Here is a 23,674-nt window from a genome sequence, read left to right on the forward strand (position 1 = left end):
GGAAGTTTGTTTTAACCTGGAGAATGTCGCAGGATGGAAATATTTATTACACACAGTTTCGATCTTTATTCTCAAGTAAGTGCTATCAGTTATTAGAAAGCAATATATAAAAAAAACATGGTGGTAGGTTGGGAATTCAGGTGAGCATTGAAAGTTGAAAGAGCTGGCCAAAAAAAAAATTCTATCAAGAACCCAGAATCTCCTAGTTTTCTAAGTTCAATGATGGACTCTCTCCAAATGTAGGGAAAAAAGAAGAAAAAAATCAGACTTACCAGTGGTAGTAGCGGAACCGGGGTCTCCAGTTGGGTGTTCGAAGTAATGTTTGCAAGGCACAAGCCAAGTTCACAAAGAGGTAACACATGAGAAAAAACCTGGCAGATTAAAAAAAAGAGGAATGACTATTATTGTAAAATGATTCTTCAAGGGCTATTTTAAATAACTGGGGACCTCTGCTGCACTGAAGCCTTTGTTCTAGCTCACTAGTCTTTGATTCAGACTAGGAAGTAGAGAAACAAACTCCTCCCTACAGACCTACTCACCCTCCTATGCCCCCTTTCAGCGATGATACAACCACTCCTCACCCAGATGTTCTTTTTCGTTACTCATCCTTGTCACAATTCACTTATCAAGCCCTACGGATTCTACATATTTAAAAATCTCTACCACTATCACCTTAGTTCAGCTCTCATTGCTTCTTTGCCAGATTAAACAAGCTTCCAATTGGCACTCCCAGCTCAATTTTAGCTTCCTTCTCATCTATCTTTTATATCAAATTGATCATTCTAAAACATAATCATTTTGTTCTCAAAGGATTACCCCCTACTTCCAGGTAAAAGTTCCAGGTCCTGTGTGATCTGGCTCGCCCTACTTCTCTGGTCTGCTGCTCCCCAACATGCACCTTTCACTGTCAAAGCCAAACAGCTTTCAGCTCTCTGGACACACTGCACTATTTCTTCCCTCAATTAGTTCACACGCTTCTCCTGCCCGGAGTATCTTTCACCCCTCTCTTGCCTCTTGCTTAGCAAACAAGTAACTACTCCTCCTTCAAGATACAAGTGTCACATCCCCCAGAACACCTTTCTTGAGTCTCAGTACATTTCGATGCTTCACTTAAGGGCACGTAGAGCACTCAGCATGTATCTTTACCCCAGTATTCATCACCCACACAGGGATCGCTGCTTTCTTCATCTACCATCATTTCTTTAAGACTGTGTCTCACTCATCTTTGTATTCCCAGCACACTGCCCACTGCCAGGTAGGTAGTGCGCCATTAGTAAGTCACCGCTGAGTGAATAAAAGCTTACAGTAGTAGTAAAAGCTACCACCTCTTGCTGATGATCAGAAATGAAGGCAAAGAACAATTGAAGTTATATAGGTAGGAAGAAACCATGACAATTAGCCTTAAACGAAACTTCTCAGGAATATTTATATTATTTAGATAAGTTACACCTGCACTTGGCTCACTCTGTTGTTACCACTACTGTTATATGCCTGATGAAAAGCAACATGTACTACACATCACACAAGCAAGACAGTAACTGGATCTTACATGGAGAGAATTGGGGCCACCAGATCCAGGGAGGCGATAAGGATTCCCAGCTCTGCAATGGCCGCAGTCAGAAGTAAAGCCCAAGTAGGCTCCCCATTGGCTTTGCTGTGACCAAAAACCTGTACATAGAAGGGAAATATTAGACATAGAAGGGCGGGAAGTGTTTGAGTCAGTACTCTCTGATTCCTCTGTGCTACAGTTTCAGACATCTGAAAGATAATAGTGTTACAATGGTGCCATGTTTTAAACACCTTTACCCAACTCACATATAAATTCATGCTAGAAATTTAGAGAGTCTTATACTAAAAGCTCAGATGTCTTCATAACATATGATCTAGTAATTCTTAAGCCTATGAAGACCACGGTTTCTCCTAAGACCTAAGGAAAAAGGAAGAGGACATAGGAAAGGGTCACTCACCCTCAGGAAGGGTATGATGTTATCCTTGGCGATTGCCTGCAGGAGCCGCGGTGCACCTGTGAGGCTCTGAAGTCCAGCCCCACAGGTTGAGAAGAAGGAGCCAATGACAATCACCCATGGGGACGGCCAAGATAAGGTACCCACCACCAGATTACCTTTCACAGCATCCCCAAACCTGGGAGAGAAATAAGAGTGGGGAAATTTAATCTGGAAATAACAAGTCTGTTTGGTGCAAGAGGCCTACCTTTCGGCTTATCTTGCCTTTCAACATGCCCTCCTCACTAAGCTTAATTATTTCTAGCTTTTGATTAAAAGGGAGAGATACGTGACTTCCTTTCACTTGAACACTTAGAGGCCATTGCAGAGTTATCATTTGGCCTAATTTCAACATTGTTGTGTCTTGGAACAGGGGGACTGAGGAGAGGGAGAGAGACGGGGGAACTGCTGGTGAGTGGAGCAATCAGCACACGCACGACATTTATTGATTAAGTTCACAGTCTTGTATGGGTGTGGTTTGAGGTGCCCCAAAACAGTTATAATAGCAACATCAAAGATCATTGATCACAGATTACCATAACAAACGTAATAACGAAAAAGTTTGAAATATTATGAGAATCACTAAAATGTGACACAGAGACATAAAGTGAGCAAATGCTACTGGAAAAATGGCGCTGATAGACGTCGTTGATGCAAGGTTGCCATAAACCTTCAATTTATAAAACAAAAAAAACCAAAAACTCAGTATCTGTGAAGAGCATTTAAGTGAAGTGCCATAAAATGAGGCATGAGGATTATTAGGGTTCCTGTCCTCAAGAAACTCAATGATAGCTTGAAACTAGAGTGAGTGATATGAAAACAAGTAGCTGCAATACGGTATGGTAAGCGCAATGATCAAGTATGTTCAATATAGTGGTTGAACAAAGGGAGGAGCAGTCATGTTTAGATGAGTCTGGGAAAGCTTCACAGGATAGAAGACACTTAGTCTAGTCTTAGAAGATGAATATAAGTCATTATAACCCATTCTAAGCAAAAGAAACCTCACAAACAAATATGTGGATAGATGGAGATCTGAAACAACAGGCACATTTAAGTTATGGCTGGAGCATAGAAAGTTTATAAGGGAATGGTGGGAGATGGGATTAGAAAGAGGTAGACAGGACCAGATCAAAGTAATGGGTCTTAAGGGGCTTTGGCAGGCTCTGAAGCAGGAAGGTTTGTACAATCAAATTTTGCATCTTAGAAAAATCATTCTGGTGGCAGCATGGAAGAAGGATTAGAAGGTTGTAAAACTGTAAGGGTAAATATTACAATAATCTAGGCAAAAGGTCCTAAAGCCCTGTACAAAGTGATAGGGATAAAGAAGAGTGGAAACAATGAGATCTATTAAGGTGAAAGGTAGAATTTACAGGACTTAGAAACTAACTGGATGAGGGAATTGATAGAAAAAGTCTACGATGAGACGCAGGTTTCTGTTTTGAGAAAGGGGTGAATGGTAAGGTTATTAAATCCCCAGATGGGGAAATGGGAAGAGATATAGCAGGTTTCAGGGAAAGATTTTTCTAGGAATTTCTTGCAAAAATATATTTTATATGCACAGGTGAGATGAAAGGAAAAACACTCAGCAGCCTTCATGAAGGAAATAAAGACAGTAAGTTTCAAGCTTTATTTAGAATGCCCAACAAATAAATACATACTTATGTATCATGAAGGAGATACTAGAGATACTTGAAAGTTAGTTATTTTTACTTGCCTTCCTTTACTTTTGCTCTTAGTTTTCCAACAGCTCTTAATGTTACAGAGAAGTCCTTATTATTCATGCAAATTCACTACTATGTTGAAAAGCTATATTCATTGCATTTCACATATTTATAATATACTGGGTCTTACTACTCACTAGCCTTTTTGGGAAATATACTACACACATTATTTTCTAATTGTAACGTCACAGTAGATACCTCAAGTTGGGTTTTGAGTTTATAACTGTCTTGGGGCTATGTGGAATGATCAGACATAATGGAAGACAGACACATAATTGTCACAAAGAAACCAACTACTCACTTGTCTCTGAGAACAACGCCTTCAATACATGCGCCAAAAAGGACAACATTACTTAAATCTACCATATTGAGAGTTAAGGAAACTGACATTCCCCCTTTAAGACGAGACAGAAATATCACTCAGTATTTTTTTCTATCAGTAAATGAGTTGTTAAATTCACTAATTCTATAAATCCTTTCTTGAATTTTAAAAATGAGGTGGGTAGATTATCTGGTGAGAAATACGGTTGTAGAAAGCAGGTATATTGATCACCCTAATTCTACTTGATATTCTTATGACTAAGACCCAGGTTAGATCCATGAAAAGGATACAGACAAAGGAGGTGGTCAGAATGGCAAGGATAGTGCCAATGGGAATAGACTTTTGAGCATCTTTCAGATCTCCAGATCTGTTTGATCCAGCCATGATACCTGCAGAGAAGGAAAAAACAACAAATTAATTTGTTGAGTTCCTGGACATTTTGAAATTCACACTGACACCAAAGACTAAAGGCAAATCTAGGAACCCTGGGAATATAATTCTGTCTCTTGGGAAAAATCACTCCTTGGGTCTGATATCTTCTACAATAAACAATAGCCCAACTGCTTACCTGTGACAGAGGGAAAGAAGATCCCCACCAGAAGAGTGAAGGAGGTGGTTATGTCAACAAGGACATACTCATGATTTAAGCTCCCTAAAACATCAGAAGATTTGGCTGAAGGCTTTTCAAGGATCTCTCCCTTTGGTAGATAATTACTCCAAAGATTCTCTGCAGTGGGAAAAAAAGGGGGATATAAGCAGCAGTATGGAAAGAAGATAATTAGTAATTTTCTACCTAAACAACCTTCTAAATCAAACTCCATATACATATATATACACACACACACACATATGTATATAAATATGTGTATATATATATAAATAGATAGATATAGATATATATATAGTTTTTAAAGGTATGTCTGTTTCTACATGAGCACACATATATGCACACACATATGGTACAATAAGCACACATAAATAAAAACTAATGCCCTTTCAAATATAATTCGGCAGAATGTTATGGTACTTACAAATGCAGTTAGGTGTACTAATGCAAATTAGTAAAACTTAAGTAGTCTGAAGCTAAATGCCCTTCAAAGCTTTTTTTTTTACTTATCAATGCTGTTTCTAACACCTTAGTGTAAACTTGCTTACGTGCAAAGAAATTTGTGGACCTAACAGTTAGAATAGAAGTCACTTAAGGAAAGTGATTCAGAAATTTAGCTGAGTTAGGAAAACACATATGCAGACGTGGTGACATTAAAATATAATACCACCATTCTAGCTGTCACTGCAGGAAGAACACTAGCAATTTCACAATAACACAAAGACTATTTTATTGTCTTATCATAGGTTAAAAGTGATTTGCTCAGCTCTGCTCTCAAAGGGAGGTAATTTTTAGCAGAAAACACTGCAGGGAGTCCTGAAAAAGGACAAATTCACTAATAAAAAAGCAGAAAGTGTTGGTTTAAGAGCTGTGTGCTGAGCTTAAGAGAAGTGGGACCTGCAGTGAGTCTTCATGGACTATAGAAAAGTCTAATATGGTAGAGCCCATTTTACTCAAGAGAAAAAGGAAAACCTTGTCCAGAAATCTCCTAACTTACCCGTAATGACACCACTAGCCAATCCAGGAATGCCCTGGATTGAAGTGACATTATTGTGAACAAAGTATTCGTCACAGGTGGCATTGAAAAACTGACTTGAGTTACAGAAGAAGCCCCATAACTTTGATGGCACTGTCATGTTGTTCATTTCCTTGGTCTTAGAGCAAATGTCAATATGTCTTGATGAAAGGGTGCGGTTACCCAGCATGCAGACCCTAAGTAAAAACAAACAGGGAGAAAGATGAAGCAAAGGAAAAATATTTTTTTAAAAAGAAGATGGGTTAGAAATAAGTTAGTAAATAATAAATCTGTTAGTAAAGGAAAAAAATATCTTTAAGAGCTTCTACTGTCTTGGATGGGAAAGAAACAAATAGTTATTAACTAGTTCTGTAAATGGTGCCTTACATTTTCTGCCAATTTAATCCTTACAGTGCTCTCATATATAGTATTTCTATTTTGTGGATGGAGGAACTGACGTTTAGGGAGATACAAGTAGTCTGCCTGAGGTCATACAGATGGTAAATGATAGTGACAGAATTTGTGCTGACTCATCTTCCAAAATTTCTAGGTTATTAACCAATTGTTAGGTCTAAAAGAATTCTAGACTCCTTTTGTTCTAACAAGAAAATAATTTCCCCTAATTTTATTTTTGGCCCATAAAAGCCTTATGTTTGTAACAAACCCCTTGAAAATGTTATGCTAAAGGTCAAACCTTCTAGCTGCTATTTGGAGGAAGACAGCTTGGCTAGAATTAAAAAGCACATACTTCTGTGGCCTAAGAGAAAACTGTTTTTGAATTTAAGCCTAGACCCAGTGGGAGTGAGGGTATTTAAGGCTAATACAAATATTCACTGCTGATTTTATCTTTTTCTTTAACCCAGAGATATAAATAAGAACAAAGGAATAATACCACCTACAGTTAAAATCCCTCTCAGGAAGAACAAAGCAACTTTTTAAATCTGCAAAATGATAGCATACATACATAATGAACCATGGGCCCAATACTCAGCTTCAACAACTCTCAACATTTCCCAGTCTTGTTTCATGTACTCCTCTAAGTTTTTTTAATCTTGTTTTGCTGGAATACTTTAAAGAAAATATCACACATCATGACCTTTTATCCACCAAAAAAAAAAAATAGACAGAAGAAGCATCAACAGAGAACTGGGAACAAAATGGAATTTTTCAAGTTAAGATATAGCCAGAATGCAACCTCAGTATTTGTATGACTAAAATGGATCTTCAGCTAGTCTGCAGTCCCTAGATGAGCAGACTAAAAATTTATGATGGAATCTATTGCTGACATCATTTATCATAGTAGAAGAAATACTTACTGGACTGGGAGTAAGAAAAATCACAGGGTTTGTGTTCGTGCTCTGCCATTAATTAACTTGGGGGCAAGTCATCTTATGCACCTGATCTTTCATCTTGGAAAAATCTACTTTTCTGTAATCGAGTTAAATCAACACAGGACTCATGAGCTTGAACCCCGGATGATCCAGATGACATTTCAAAGACAATCCCTACACCAAGCATTAATCAGTCCCTAGGCTACTAGTCAAATGGAAGACAGGTAAGCCAGTGGTTACACATCTGTACAAATCCATTACTACTTCAAAAAATATACTTCAAGGTACCTGCACTACTCATGATATAAAACATAATCTACACACAGATAAATAGAAATGCAAATGATGTGACATTTATTTCCCTTTATTTTATAGGAGTAGGAAGTCCACTATGGTACTAACAGAATTAAAAATTTAATGAATTACAAATATTTAGGTTGGAGTTTAGGTTTCCTTTGACTCTCTTGATTTTTCAATAATAAAATGAATCCAACGTTTAAAAATACTTTATAAGGTTGCTGACAATAACTATACTGTTTGCAAAGCCCTTCACGAATAGTTCAAATATGCACAATCATTATCAGAGGGTTTTGAAAAACCGTAATATCAATACCCAAATGATAGTTACAGCTGCCAGTTCTATGCTTGGAACGTAGGGAAGACGATCAACATGACATGGTTTACTGGGAAGCTTCTGCCTAGATGCCAGCTGGGCTTATCCAAAAGGAAAATCTCAGAGAGACTGAACTTTTAACTTGAAATGATCACATCATCAGATATTGTCAGTGACTACTGAGTAATAATGGTTAATCAGAGAGACAGACACGTACGGGAAGTGTGGAGGGGCAAAAGACGACTTAATGGCTCCAGCATAGATGGCCAAGATGGACACAATGACACAGGCCAGAAAGAGTGAGGCAAACTTGTTCACATAGCGTACGCCGATGAATACCACCAATACCATGAGGACCAAGAAGGCTGTGCCATAGACACGCATGTTGTTTAGCATGGCTGCTGATTCCTTGAATGCATCATCACTACGAAAGATGGCAGCCCGGGGGACAATATATACCTGTTAAGCAAAAGAAGTAGAATATGAGGTAATTTCAAAGTAGTCAAGTAAAAGGCTGTTGTAGTTTGCATTTGCCTTCACAAAGGAAAGCACAGCTGAGACAGAAAATGGCTGGAGACTTAGCCTAATTCCATAGGACCTAGAATGCCTACAGAAATGGGATATCACTGATTTTTTTAAAAGTCTACATGATTCTCTGACCACCTATATTTCCAAATGGAAAAACAAGGACTACATTAATAACTTATCCAAAGGGTTATATAAAATAATTGTAACAATTCTCTTGGGTCCTACTTCTGCTCTCATTAGTTAAAAAAGTAAAAAATATATCCCAGTGAATAAATACAAAAATAAAAAAAAGGTTTTATTTCATTGGGATAAAGATATCAAAAAAGATAACTTTATTTCACTTTTTCCCCATTAGCACAAGTCTTGCTTGAAGACTTTTAACTTCTTGGTTGAGGTGGTAGGGTGGTAGTGATTGAATGGAGGGGAAGGAGCAGGCAGGCAAAAAATACCCTCAACCTTTCTGCCTCACAGTCACACTAGGAGGCCTACATGTGTCTGCAAAACGCGAGACAGTGAGGCGCAATCAAACGAGGTAGCCTGTAACAGGCTACCTGATTACAGTCAATCACTTGATTGTACCTATACCTGATCTCTCAGAAGATTTGATATCAAAGCACAAAATAAATCCAAATCTATGCATTGTCCACCCTGTAAAACACAATTAAGTCATTACTCACCAAAAAAATTTCAATGGCACCAAGGATATACATAGCTGCTGCAAATGTGGTACCAAGATAAAAGCAGAGGCCGACAGCCCCACCAAACTCTGGGCCCAGGGCTCGGGAAATCATAAAGTATGAGCCTCCAGCTAAGAGACAAAACAGAAGGTGGTCAGGATAAAGAAAATACATTAGTAAGAGGAATGTAAACGAATAGTAAAAAGAATAAAAATATGCATGAAAGATAAATGTTTCAGGTTTTTGAAAATGCTGAATGTGATAAAAAGATTTGCTAGTGGGAAGTAAAAGATGAAACCTTTATGGTGGGATATACTGCATAACTAATGCTCTACAGGAAGCAGCACAATTTGCCAGTATTAGAAAAATATCAGAGAATATTTACTACAGGCATGAGATAGCCCGATAAAATATATTCTAAGTAAAAGAATCTAACAATGCAATGGAAATTAAAGATTCTAGCTTTAAAAATAGATTTTTTAATGAAGGTATTCTAAAAAGTCAAATTGTATTAGTGTCTATGGCCAACAGACTAAATAGCATTCTATTCCTGGGAAGTGTGCACCTCTGGCTTTCCAGCATAAACATACAGTAATCACTGATGTCCTCTGAAGTCTGCCTACTGACCTGGCACCACCCCATTAGTCGCAATGGCACTCATGGAGATGGCAGTCAACATTGTCTGTAAAGAAAGGGAAGGGAGAAGATTGTTACTGTATGAAAAGGACATTCCTGTACTACCTTCCCATTTATGGACCTCAGAGCACTTATCGAATATTTACCTCTATCTACTTTTATGGAGGGAGTTGTCTGTCATACCCAATGGTATGGAAATGAGGTGATGTGGTTCAAGTCTTTACATTAGTCACACTACTACTACCTGGAGTGTTCTGTTAAAATGCCGCTGCCTCATAATGAGCAGGTTAGGTGCTGTTAAAACCACTGATCTCCCTGGATCTCCTAGTTAAAACAACTTGGAAAACAGACTAGAAGCTGACTAAAGACTGGCTACAATAAGAACGATATTCAGTACAGAAGGAAACTACTGAAGACTTCTGAGCTCATTAAGAACTGTATTTTAAAAACATTAGCTGGTAGCAGAGTACAGAACGGACTGCAGATAGGGAGTAGATGGAAGCAGAGTGACTTGTTAGTTGGCTATTATAGTAGTTCAGTGAGAGGTTTAAGGACTGCAGTGGTAGTAGTGGAAATATAAAGAAAGGGCTGAATGTAAGAGATTTCAGAGGGAGACATGATTGGCCTTGGTAGCTGACCAAGGCCAATGGTGAGAGGCAATAGGGAGCCGAACACGGCCCCAAAATTTCAAAACTAAGAAAGTGAAAATAAAAATGATGGTAGCAATAATTTTAAGTTGTCAGTGATATGGACCGTGACTGCTTACTCTGCTCTGTACTCAGCTGAGCACAATGCACATGGAGAGTATCAAATACATGGTGACGGACTGAGAACTGACTCTGGGTGGTGAACACACAATGCAATAGACAGATGATGGTGTTATAGAAATATACACTTGACACCTATATAATTTAACTAACCAATATCACCCCAATAAATTTAATAAAAAAAGTAAAAAGAATAATAGAGGTCAGTTGATAGCTGAATAAAATAATAATTAAAAAAATAATCTGTCAACTTATAAAAATTCATATATGTAGTTGGGAAATATAGATAAAAAGAATTTTAAATTACAGGAAGATCAAAATGTTCTCAGTATGGTGGAGAGAAGACCTGGAAAAAACATCTGAATTTTCGGTGAAGAGATACCGGATGAGACTTCCAAATAAAACAAATACTCTTCACCCCCAAATAACAATCAGTTTTGTTTTTCAACACAATACTGGAGCAGTACATCCTATTTTCTAACACATTTTTCTGTTCACAACTTTGGTGCTATCAGGCTCAAATGTGTGTATTCTGAATTCTTTGTAGGCTGTATTTTCTACTTCCTGTAGACATTTTCCATTATAACTTCTAGTACATTACATTATACATATAAACAGTGAATAACTGACACTAAATAATGAAAATCCTGACACTAAATAATGAAAATCCTTTCAATTTTAATATCAAAATAATCTCTCCTGTTGAAATGAAGCTAAGTATTCTTTGTTTCATTCCCAAAGACGTCAAGTGCATACACTCTTGAGTGCTCGCAAGGTTCTACGTTATCTCCAGGAGACACGTCAGGACTTACACAACAGCAGCAGATAAGGACAATTGCAAAGGACTGCAGAACTCCAGCTGTGCCCACTACCCATGTAAGGCGCAGAAACAGTATCACTCCAAAAATATTTTGTAGACACGGGAGGTAGACACCCATGAAGGTACCCATTTGGGGGCTCTGGAAACAAAGATGTTGACAAAAGAAAAAATTATGGTCATCTAAAAGAGATGTCTTTGTCTCTTTACTTCTACATAAAAACTTGCTGCCAAGCTACCTTATTAATCTCAAAGCAATGTCTTAACAGAGGCACATATAAAATCTCCATCTTACAAATGTCTATCCCCATCGCTTTTATTATTCCTAGAGCTATACATTTTTACATTTCATAGGTCCCTACATGTTTTTATATAGGCATCTGACTACAAATAAACTTTTAAGTACACCTTAACAACTTATAATTATCTAGTGTTCAAAGCTTTTAGCTTTCTCTTTTCATTTAAAAATAGAATAATGGCTTGATCTTCAGAATTTGGTATAAATTCTTCATAATAGTTGGTAAAATAAAGATCTGAGAGTCATTTTACCCCTTATCAACCAAAAAGGTAACTTGTAATATTGTTCCATATTTTCATTTTGAGAAAAAACCTGATATTTGGTCTTTGAAAAACCCAACAACTTCACAACAAAGAGATAGCATTGGCAGATGGGCGTGGACACTCTTCTTTTGAAGTTCTGTTCCCTCTCACTGCAATGCTCTCCTCTCAGCTATCACATGGCTCATTTCCTCATATTAGTTAGGTCTCTGCTTGAATATCACCCTATCAGAAGGCCTTCCCCTGACAAAAACATAGTAATACCCTCAGCCCTGGCTTCCTTGCTGGCCAGTCTCTTTACCCTGCTTATTATTTTTCTTAGAGCATTTATCAACACTTAATATGTTATATATTTTAATATAGTTAAAACATCTTAAGGACTGTGTCGCCACACTAAAATTCAGATTGCATGACAGTGGGACATTGTACGTTCTGTTTTTGCTATGACCCCAGTGCCCAGAACAGTGCCTGGCACTTATCAAGCATTCAATAGTTATTGAGCATAGAGTGATGCCCAGGGTATTTCCTCCTTTCTTACATAAGGGGCTCTTTTTATTTATCCTGGTTTTCTAAGGCCTCACCTTGGTGGGCTTCTTTTTCCCTTCAGTGATGTTCTCTGCCTCTTCATGTTCCTTTGCTCCTTGAGTCAGATTAGTGTAATTGGCCATGCGATTGAGGAGAGAAGACACCTTTGGTCTGGTGTCCATTTCTTCCTATAAAACCAGAAGTATGGAAGACATAAGTGATGAAGAACACACTAGAAATAAGGATCAAAATGACCACTCTACCAGAAAATTGCAAAGTAAGTGAGAAAATATTTCACAAGTAAACATTTTAAGAAAATTTATCAATGAGACTTTATTCCTCCCCATTAAAATATCACACTTTATCAGGGGTACATGAATCCTTATAAATTCTTAAATGAAAAGCCTTATGATTCTTTCCAATAATTTAACTTTACAGTAAAAACAAAATCATACTGGCCCTACAGACAGTTGTAACCTCATGAAGAACATTGATAATATGATCTTTAACCATAATACCCCCCCTTTCTTTAGGCTACTAACATTTGACTAACATTTATGGCTATTATTTATAGCACCAACAATGGACAGATCAATGAAAAACTTCTGTGACTGAACTAAATATTCACCGAAGACCTTTACTTGATGGAAGCTGAGAGAAAATGTGATTTAAAAAATAGGCACAATGGGGGGAGGGGGTTCACACAGTGTGAGGGATACAAATGATAAACGTCTAAGTATTACTTTGTCTTGTGTACTTGAAACTAATAAAAAAAATAGTAATTTTAAAAAAAGGCACAATGAAAGAAGTGGCACTCACATCCAAAGCCAAACAAAGGCAGTGCTGGAATAAACTAGGTTCCTTTCCACAACCAGGCTGCAGAGCCCAGACTGACTAAGACATACAGCTCCTCTAAATCTAGCAGTCTGTTCCACTACACTGACTTCTGGTTAATAGTTCGAAGGTAAGTTCGAAGGTAATTGATAGTTTTCCCAAACAGAGTTGAAGAATATACTACTTTATACTTAGAAGATAATTACAAAGTAAACATTGAAATCCCAACTGAATTAGATAGCAAGGTGCTCTATATGCCTGCAATGTAAACATTCCTCTTCTTTACTTCATAGAAATTTGATTTGTCTACTCATTAATGAGCAATAATTAGATCATATAGATTAAATCAATTACAATGACAAGTTATAAGTATTATAACAGTTATTAGATTATCCAGCCTGTACTGTTTTAAAACTAAATGAGGTAGAAAACAGTATCTTGAAAACTGTTCCTGAAGTCTCTTCCCTAGTTTCCTCCCAAATATTACCTCAAAGAGTGCCAAGTTTTTATCAAAATATTCATCTCCTTCTTCATAATTGGAATTATTGAGATACGCATTTCGAGCTTTCCTATGCCCATCATCTGGAAAAAAAGTAAAACAAGTTAGTTTTTCACTGGTATTGAAGAAGCACTGGCACAAAACAACTGTACGTTGTCTCTGTAGCAATAGAACCCATTTTCATATCCAAATTTTAATCGGAGCGTGGCAGAACTCAATCAGCAGCGCTTGGAGAATGTGGCTCCCTCTCCAACAAGAGCAAAAACAAATCTCTAAGAAGTAAAAATGGGTCATTCCTTTTCTTAACAATGAAGACTTCTGGAAACACTATTCTCTTAGGATTCTAGCCTAGCAGGCTCTCTTAAAGTCACCGAAATACAGGATGAAAAAAACCCAGAATACTTACTGAGTAACTAACTACTCAACACTATGCTAGACTTGGGCTACTTTCCACACTGTTGCTGTTGACAATGGCAGTAAAAGCTCTCTGCCTCCAGGGCTGTCTGGCCTTTTGTAAATGACATTAGGTCACTTCACCAAGTATTATTTTTATACAAACGCTTGCCACATATTTTTTATGTTAAAAGACGTACCCCACAAGAATTTGGTGAACCAGATATAAAGAAAAAAGAGACTGGGTTCCCTAAGACAGTAGTGTTTATGTTATCTGAGCACTTACTTAACTTTGATTCTTTATCGTGTAAGTTATATAATTATAATTGTCTGGTGGAAGAGAAATAAAGAGAATTTAAAAAACATGCAAATGTCATTTAGAACTAAGATTTTCTTTTATTTTATTTTATTGGGGAATGCTGGGGAGCAGTGTGGTTTTCCAGGGCCCATCAGCTCCAAGTTGTTGTCCTTCAATCCAGTTGTGGAGGGCGCAGCTCAGCTCCAAGTCCAGTCGCTGTTTTCAGTTTTTAGTTGCAGGGGGCACAGCCCACCATCCCATGCAGGAATTTAACCGGCAACCTTGTTGTTGAGAGCTCGCGCTCTACCCAACTGAGCCATCCGGCCACCTCTTAGAACTAAGATTTTTAAATATTGAGGAAATAGATACCAATATAAAATTTTTTTTAAATTAAAGTTCTATAGGCTTAAATAAATATAAGTTGAGCTTGGGAAATAGGCAACATGCTATCAAAATAACTGGGTCATGCATGCCAAAGAACAGAAGAGCCAACCTGAAAGGGTTCCCACTGGCTAAAAGTGGAATAACATGACCACTAAAAATAAATAATGCAATGGATTGAAATGCAAATATATGAAACATCTAAAATGATATTTTAAAAATCTAGTCACTGTTTCAGAGTTGCTAAAAAAATGTAACTCTGAAAAATAATAAATGTAAAGAATCAAGCAGTTATCCATCCTTTCCTATACCAACTGTATTTCAGGGTAACTAGCTAAATAAAATTTCATTGTAAAATAAAATCCCAGTTTTCAACCCCTAATGAAATAATGGATCTAGGCAATGACCATCAATGGTTGCTAAAACGATAAGGTGAAAAGCTGAGGTAGAACTTTATAATGGATGGATCAGGGTGATCTGGAACCCACTGATCAATCTTAACATCACTAAAAGTGGGACAACACAATCTCCTAATGCAATACAATGAAAAGTACACTGTGCAACCTTTGATGTATCTGGACTAAAACAATGGAAGTTAAATCTAATCAAGCCTTTATATCTGAGGGCCAGTTCACAGAAAACAGGAGGAACGTGTTAAACACCACCACAAAAATGCAATCATCAACTTCAGAATGTGGCAAATTCTACATGAGAAATATCTGATTTCTTCAACAAACAAATGGCATAAAATAAAAAAGGTGAACTTATAAATTAAAAGCGACTTAAGCGATATACCGACCAATTGCAAGGTATGAAACTTGTTAGAATCCTGACTCAAACAAATCAAATGTAAAATGATATTTTGGAACAATTAGAAATTTGAATATGGACTGATTATTAATTTTTTTAAGGGTAACTAAAATCATACGATGTCTGGAATTTTCTTTATAATATTCCAGGAAAATAGTTAGGTGGGGGCTTGAAGACATTATTGAAGCTGGGTAATGGGTTCATGGACATTCATTATGATAGTCTCCTTTTCTATACCTTTGGAAACTTCCATAATAAAAAGTTATAAAAAGAAAGGAAAATGTAATTTTCCTCTGTAATGGTTCCAGAAAATTCTAAAGAGAATGACACAGATTAAAATGATCACTTTTGAGTTATTCATTTATTCAATTAATTCAACAAGTATTTAAGTTCTTATTGATATGCTGGGCACTATTCTAGGCCCTGAGCACAGAGCAGTGGGCAGGCAATTAATGATGCTGCTATAACTGTGAGTATACCGAAGTAACAGAAGACAGAATATTAAGTAAAAACAAAAAACAAAAAAAGGCATTTCAAGAAGCAATAAGTTCAATGAGATAGGTACTGAGATAGATTATCACTAGGAAAGGGAAGGACAACTTCAGGTAAGATCACTGGAGCGCAGGTAAGCAGGTTCTCCAGAATTTAAAAACAAAGAAAAATACTGATTTCTAGTATCTGCCAATTTCCATGGTGTAAATACTCACACATCCCAATTTTAAACTACTAATGTGAACTCAATGAACATGGTTTTGGGAGAAAGCTCAATTGGCTCTCATAAGCTGGTATGAGCCGGCTGTAGCATATCCTTGGTGTAAGGTGGTCAGGAAGAGCCTGCATTTCAGGCAGGGGGAATACCAGTATCGCACAGTGTGTGTGGGCTAGGAATATGGGCATAGCTTAGTGGACACTCCACTTCACAGTCTCCCATGAGCCACCAATCAAGTGTCTGCCAGAGCTGGTCTCATTCGAAGGCCTTGGAAATATCCACTTCCAAGCTCATTCACATTGTTGTTGGTGGGATTCAGTTCTTTTCAGGCTGTTGTCTAAAAGCCTCTTTTAGTTCCTTGCAACATGGGCCTCTCCACAGGACAGCTTACAGCACAGTAGCTGTATTCCCTCAAAGCAAGTAATCAAAGAGAGCCAAAGAGAGAGTGCAAGAGAGATGTCACGGTCTTTTGGTAATCTCATTTTGAAAGTGACACCGTTTTTGCCATATTCTATTAATTAGAAGAAGTCATTAAGTCCAGCCCTTACTCAAAGGGGAGAGGATTACACAAGAGCATGACTACCAGGAAGAAAGCCAATCGAAGAGGCTGCTTACAACATCCATCCATCCACCCACCCATCCATGCATCCATCCATCCATCCATCCACCCACCCATCCATCCACCCACCCATCCATCCATCTACGCATCCCTTAAAATATTTGAGGCAAACATGGATAGAACTATAGTGAGAACCTGATAAATCTACCATTACACATGGAGGCATTTAACATACTTCTCTCAATAAATGATGGATAAAGCAGATAAAATAAGCAAGGGTAAAGAGATTTGACTAACGCACTGAATAACCTTCATCTAATGGGCATAATGTTCTGTATCCAAAATTAGAGAATGTTCATTTCAATCAAACATACATGGAAAGTTTATAAAAAGTTACATACTAGATCTTAAACACTGAACAAATTTCATGTCCGTGAATTTGATCTATAAAAACAATTAAGTAGGAATTTAATTATTAAAAGATAAATTTTAAATTCCTTGCAAATTTAGAAATAAAACAACTCAAGTTATTTAGAATGCCAAACAACTCAAGGATAAAGACTAAAATACTTAAAAATTTGAATGACACTGAAAGCACCACCTATTGAAACTTGTAGGATCCAGCAAAAGGAGCACTTCAAAAGAAAGTTAGTGCCTTAAAATTGTACATTAGTATAGTAAAAATAAAAATTATATGAGCTATGTACCTATTTCAGGAAGCTAGAAAGACAGCAGAATAAATCCCAAGACAATAGAAGGAAAAAGATAGTAACTATACTAGCTATCTTTTGGTTAAATGTCCTTTTCTGTTTTACGTAAATCTCTTGTAAACAACAAGAACCATATTTTTAAAAATCTGACAATCTTGTCTTTTTAATTGTCAAGTTTAGTGATCAACCTTTGCAGTACTTGGATTAGATTATGCCTTCTTTTTATTTCTTTGTCCTTCTTTCTCTATGATTCATTCTCATTTTCTCTTTCTGGATTTTTTGTTTGTTTTTTTCCCTTATTCCATTTTTCCTCTCAGAGTTTCTATTCTTTCTATTCTTTTAGCAACTATCCTTAAAATTTTACCACATATTTTACTTTAAAAAAAAAAATAACTAAGTGAGTTAAACAATAGCTTGTCAGCTTCCCAAACAACACAATTTTTTTTTTTTTTTTTTACAGACTTTCAAACACTTCAGTTCCAACTCTCTCCTCTGGACTTACATATTATTGTTCAATATTTCCAGTAGTCTATTTTTTTTTTTTTTTACTCCACAAGTAAGACACTGAAATTATATCAGCAAGACAACATTGCCTTGGGTCAAGGGCCAGGTTTACCTTGTCATTTGTTCAATATTGTTTGTTGCTTTTCAGAGTACTAGTCTTTTGGGATCATTTTCCTTTTACTTGAGGTACATTCTTTAGAATTCCTTTCAAGGAGGGTTTCTCAAACTCAGCACTATGAAATGTCAGATCAAATAATTATTTACTTGGGGGAACTGTCCAGTACATTGTGGGATGTTTAAGGGCTTCCCTGGTCTCTACTCACTAGGTGCCAGTAGCATTTCCAGTAACGAGATAAAAAAAGGTCTACATATTTCCAAATATCCCCTAGGGGGCAAAATTGTCCCTAGTTGAAAACCACTAGTTTAGAGCAAGTTTTGTGGTGAAAAATGTCCTCAGCTTTTATATACCTACAATTGCCTGTATTTTGCCCTTATTCCTGAGTGTCCTGATAAGCATAATTCTAGGATATTAAAACTTTTGCAAACACTTTAAAACACTGTTATCTGTTTTGCTGTGGAGAGTACTTCTGCCATTCTGTTGTTCCTTTCATGTCTTTTCTCTGTGGCTGCTTTCAAGATCTTTTCTTAGGTGCAGCTTTCATTAAGGTATGTCTAGGTATAGTTTCCTTTTTGTTCACAAACACTTTTCACCTGTTTCTAATCTACTGTTTAATTTCTTCGTTTTTTTATATCAATAATTATATATTTCTCTTTTAGAAGTTCTGTTTGTTTTCCTTCTCTCTACAGTCTTTGATTTCTGAGTAGTATGCTCATCTTTCCTAATTGCACCCTTTATTGTTTTAATAGTTTTGTATCCCAGACTCAGGACCATTTCATCCCTCTTGAGGGTTACAGGAGCAGGAGTCCCAGCTTCAGCATGCCATTTCCCCGCAGTTTAACAGCCTTACAATATTCTTGCTATAAAAATCTGGCCTCAGAACATTCCTGCCCCATCCTGCTGCCTACTGGTCCAATCCACCTCCTAGCAGCTCTGGCTCCCATTGCTGCAGTCCTGACACATCTGTTTGGGACCACTTTACTCTCAAGTTTCAAGTGCAGCCACCTTAATTTTCAGAATTCTGTTCCTGGCTATTTCTCGTCCAACTCCCATTTGCTCGCTTGCTTCCTTTTGTAGAGGCAGAAGAATGTCCTTGGAGACTCTGTCTACATTTATAAGACCAATGATGCCTCCAAGATTGTCCTACCCAAGGTCTACTTGCAGTGGTGCTGCGGAATGGGAGGGTCCCACAGAGCTCCTGGCCAATCAGGCAAGGCAAACAGCTCTCATTAGGAGTGGTTAACTGAAAGGCATGGATCAATCAGGCATAAAATCAGGAGTGGTTATACAGAAAGGCATCGATCAATTCTCGGTCTGAATATCTTGGTGGGAAATCATGCAGTACAGCATGTACAGCCTTCGGAAGTCTGGGTCTCTACTGTGACCCCAGGAAACTTCAAATAGAATGGGAGTTCTAGAATTTCTGAATAACAAATAATCTTATTCTGCAGGAACTAAGAACTGAATCCATATGTGCTAGGGCTGTTTCAGGATACCAAGAAGATTCCTTTGGAGGATACCTACTGAGACTGGCCTCAGTAATGCTTTGAATTAAACGGCCTATCAGATCACTATTATGTTTCTCATTTTCTCATTTTCCTATCCAAATAATGCTGATATTACTGTGAAACTCACCGGCGTTTCATTACACAATTCAAATGAAAACTGATAGGAGTACCATTGGTTCTACTAAAGATTTCAGATTTCCATTTTTTTATGGTACACATTTTTTTGTAAACAAAAAAATGGTTAACAAATGTCTTGCTCTTTATAAAAACTTTACTGTTGTGGTGCTATTACTTCTATAATGTTGCTTTTGTCAGTTACCACTTACACTGCAGTGTGTGCCTACAGTAAATCTCAAATTTTTCCCTTAGCCTCCTGGTCTTGTTAAATGGCCTTTTGATGGTCTGAGCTGGGCAGGAGAGAAGTAAATGTACTTAATTTTCCTTGGCACAGGACTGGGTTTGAATTATGCGACTATGTGAAAATGAAAGGTTGTCTCAAATGTTATAAATTATATTTTTTATTTTTGAGTTTGAATCAGTAGCCAAATAAGAGACACACATTATGATTGGTTGCTGTATCTCTTAAGCTTTAGCCTTCTCTTTTTCTTTGCAATTTATTTGAAGAAATGTGTCATTTGTTCAGTAGTTTCTGATGGTCTGAATTTTGAGGATGGCATCCATGTGAGGTTTAACTTTTTCTTTTTAAGATAAAGTTTATTGGGGTGACAATGGTTAAAGATGTGGTATATATACACAATGGAATACTATTCTGCCGTAAGAAAAGATGAAATAGTGCCATTTGCAGTAACATGGATGGATCCTGAGATTATTATGCTAAGAAAAATAAGTCAGAAAAAGTTGAGAGCCATATGATTTTACTGATATGTGGGATATAAAACTGAAAGCAACAAAGGAACACAACAAACAAAGAAACAAAAACTCATAGACAGACAGTAGTTTAGTGTTTAAGTTTTTGTTGTTATTTCCTATAAATTGGTGGTTGGGTCTAGAGGTTTAACCACATTCAGTATTTTTAGATGGGAGACAGAGGAAAATTCCTTCATAGTGGTATTTTGATCTTCTATCAGGAAGTACATGTCATCTGCTTGTTTTTCACTCTGAGATACTAGCAACTATATTGATGATTAATGCCTGGATCCATTGATTTATGAGGGGTTACAAAATGATGAAATTCTGATTCTATTATATTATTATTCTTTCATTTATTAGCTGAAATACTTTTATAATGAGCCACTTCTTCTAATATCCTATTTGGTTATCCACTGGTATAGTTAAAGGCAAGCTAAACACTTCATTCTTTCCCTCTCTTCACCCATTCTCAGAATAATGAATTGGTTCACTAAAATTCTCCATAGGTGACCAGTTTTTTTTAAGTATCATTATGAACCCACGAATTTAAATATTGGATATGTTACAAATCAAATGTTTTTCCTACATCTATTACGGTGATTGTATGATATTCCTCCTTTAATCTATTAATACACTGAAGTACATAAATTGTTTTTTAATGGTAAATCAACCATGTCTTTCTAGCACACGCCCAACTTGATTACAGAGGCAATTTTGAAAATATATTGCTTGATTCAGATTGCAAATATTTTGTTCAGGATATTTGTATCTGTGTTCGTAAGTAAAACTGGCCTATATTTTACTCATATTGTCATTGTTAAGTTTTGGTATCAAGGTTATGCAAGCCTCCAATTGAGTTGGGGAGTGTTTACTTGTGTTTCTATTCCTTGAAAGAAACTGTAGAAAAGCAGAATTATTTTTCCTTGAATGTTTGGTAAAACTGGTTGTTAAAATGCCAAGGCCTGCTGCTCATTTCCTATGTTGCTTTCTAAAATTTTTTAAATTGAAAATTATGCAGAGAGAGAGAGAGATGATAAATCATAAGCCTACAGCTTGATTCTTTATCACAATAGCAGTTTCACCCTTTCACACATTTCCTCAGCATGACCCTGAGTTTTGTAAGAGATCTGATGAGTCAGTGGGAACAGCAGGAACATTAAAATAGCTGTGCCCTTTTGAAAAGAAAAACATTTAGAAGGTTTGTAAAATGCTATTATAAATTCTATGCAATAGGCAAGGCAATTGAACCAGTTTTTCACCTACTAGGCAAAATGATCCTACATGAGTTTTTTATCAGAGAGCTGACAAGATTTTAATTAAAGCTATCAATGCTTTTTCTGAGGAACTATAAGATAATTAGAAAATAAAATATCATCTTTCACTCTTTTGCAAACATTTTAAAAAATAAATCAGTCTTTTAAGGATTTTGAGGCTATAGTTAAAACAAAGATACTTAAAATGGGAGACAGAAGATGGCAGTTATTAGAGCATGAGAAAAAAAAAAGAGCATAATCTGACCCAATGAACCTAAGAGAGAGAACCCAGGATCGCAGATGAACTTACCTGAGGATCTGGCCAGAAGGCTCTGGCTAAATTGCCAGGTTTGTTTAAAATTGAATGCAATTGTAGGCTGCCAAATGAAATTAATGTCTGGAGTAGTCTTTTTGCAAATACTATTAGGGTTTTTGTCTAATACTGACTAAGAGAACCTTCCCTTCACAATCACATGCGATGTCTTTTTGCCTACAATTCGCCTGCTATCTTTCACTACAAGTGCTTAATTGGACACAACATCCAGCTGAGTAACACTGGAACAGTACCACCTCCCCCAACTGTACATCTCATTAGCTAAGTCCTTCCCTACCTCCATTACACACATGTTCCTGGTCAGATGATCTACTCTCCAGCTTCTCTACCTGTCAGCATATATCCGAGATACAAACAACTTAATAGTTTAGGGGAAAATACACTTTTTCATGGTATGGCGAACCTTCTGATGAAGTCTTAACCATTCCTGATCGAAATATAACATTTTTATATTCAGAAGACTAATTTTGAACAGTTTAAATAAACTATCCAATATAAAAATGTAAAAACGAGGACGGTAACAGCCCAATACCATGAGGCTCAAACCTCGGTGATCAGATTGCTAGCTACTAGGTTGGTGCAAAAGTAATTGCGGTTTTCGCAATTATTAACTTTTTAAACCGCAATTACTTTTGCACCAACCTAATATATATGTCAAACCATTTCCTTAAAAATATATTTAAAACACTTCGGGCGTCAGGTACTGTTCCAGGATGTAAACTTACTCAAAGGAATGAGAATACCAGAAACTTATGTCCTTAACCTTGAAAGAGCAGAAAAGGAGTATTCCAATTTCTTTACTTAATATTGTGAATCTTTAATAAAAGCAAACAAGTCAAGTACTTTACCTACTTCAGAATTTTTGATAGCTTATATTTTTCTACAGATGCTTTGCACATATTCAAATAGCTAAAAGTTCAGCAATGTACAAATCAAAATAAGACTCAAATCAAAAGATACACACACACACAATGGCTGTTAATATATTTAAAAGTACTTAACCTCACTTATAAAGAAGTACAAACTTAAGATGACATTTTTTTACCATTTAGGTGAAAAAAAATTATGATTGATAATACCTACTTTTTTAAAAACTTTGCTAAATTTATTGGGGGTGACTGATTAATAAAATTAAATAGGTTTCAAGTGTACAATTCTATATCATCTGTATAGTGCATTGTGTGTTCACCAATCAAAGTCAATTTTCCTTCTGTCACCATATATTTGACCCCCTTTACCCTTTTCTACCTTCCCCCCACCCCTTTTTCCCGCTTGTAACCACCATACTATTGCCTGTCTTTGTTCATTTGTTGCTCATTCCACATGAGTGAAATTATATGGTTCTTGCCCTTTTCCATCGGACTTATTTCACTTAGCATGATAACCTCAAGATCCATCCATGTTGTTGCAAGTGGCACTATTTAATCTTTTCTTTTGGCCAAGTAATACTCCGTGTATATTTACTACATCTTCTTTATCCAATTACCTATGGAAGGACACTTTGTTTCCATTTCTTGACCACTGTAAATAATGCTGCAATGAACATATAGGGGTTCGTTACTTTTATGAATAAATGTTTTTAAAATTCTCAGGTAGATACCCAGAAGAGGGATTGCTGGGTCACATGGTAATTCTATTCTTAATTTTTTGAGGAACCTCCTTACTGCTTTCCATAGTAGCTATACAAATTTACATTCCCACCAGCGTGTATGAGCGTGGGTTCCCTTTTCTCCACAGCCTTTCCAACACTTGTTTTTCTTGTTAATAATAGTCA

At 36.7% G+C, this 23,674-nt stretch overlaps 1 protein-coding gene across 3 annotated transcripts in view; it reads right to left on the reverse strand.

Moving 5' to 3' along the window:
• The window catches only part of SLC12A6 (solute carrier family 12 member 6), an 84,280-nt gene that overhangs the window by 11,521 nt on the left and 49,085 nt on the right, over positions 1 to 23,674 (reverse strand). For all 3 annotated transcript variants that reach the window (XM_019752868.2, XM_019752867.2, XM_019752869.2), the window contains 13 exons: positions 13,442 to 13,536; positions 12,177 to 12,308; positions 11,033 to 11,179; positions 9,445 to 9,499; positions 8,818 to 8,948; positions 7,830 to 8,071; positions 5,651 to 5,865; positions 4,615 to 4,773; positions 4,337 to 4,435; positions 4,026 to 4,083; positions 1,968 to 2,142; positions 1,550 to 1,668; positions 273 to 371 (listed from right to left, as the gene is read on the reverse strand). In XM_019752868.2, the coding sequence (XP_019608427.1) occupies positions 273 to 371; positions 1,550 to 1,668; positions 1,968 to 2,142; positions 4,026 to 4,083; positions 4,337 to 4,435; positions 4,615 to 4,773; positions 5,651 to 5,865; positions 7,830 to 8,071; positions 8,818 to 8,948; positions 9,445 to 9,499; positions 11,033 to 11,179; positions 12,177 to 12,308; positions 13,442 to 13,536 (1,726 nt within the window). The remainder of the gene's footprint in view (positions 1 to 272; positions 372 to 1,549; positions 1,669 to 1,967; positions 2,143 to 4,025; positions 4,084 to 4,336; positions 4,436 to 4,614; positions 4,774 to 5,650; positions 5,866 to 7,829; positions 8,072 to 8,817; positions 8,949 to 9,444; positions 9,500 to 11,032; positions 11,180 to 12,176; positions 12,309 to 13,441; positions 13,537 to 23,674) is intronic.

The sequence above is a fragment of the Rhinolophus sinicus genome, linkage group LG03 (assembly GCF_036562045.2).
Source record: "Rhinolophus sinicus isolate RSC01 linkage group LG03, ASM3656204v1, whole genome shotgun sequence".
Classification (NCBI taxonomy): Eukaryota; Metazoa; Chordata; class Mammalia; order Chiroptera; family Rhinolophidae; genus Rhinolophus; species Rhinolophus sinicus.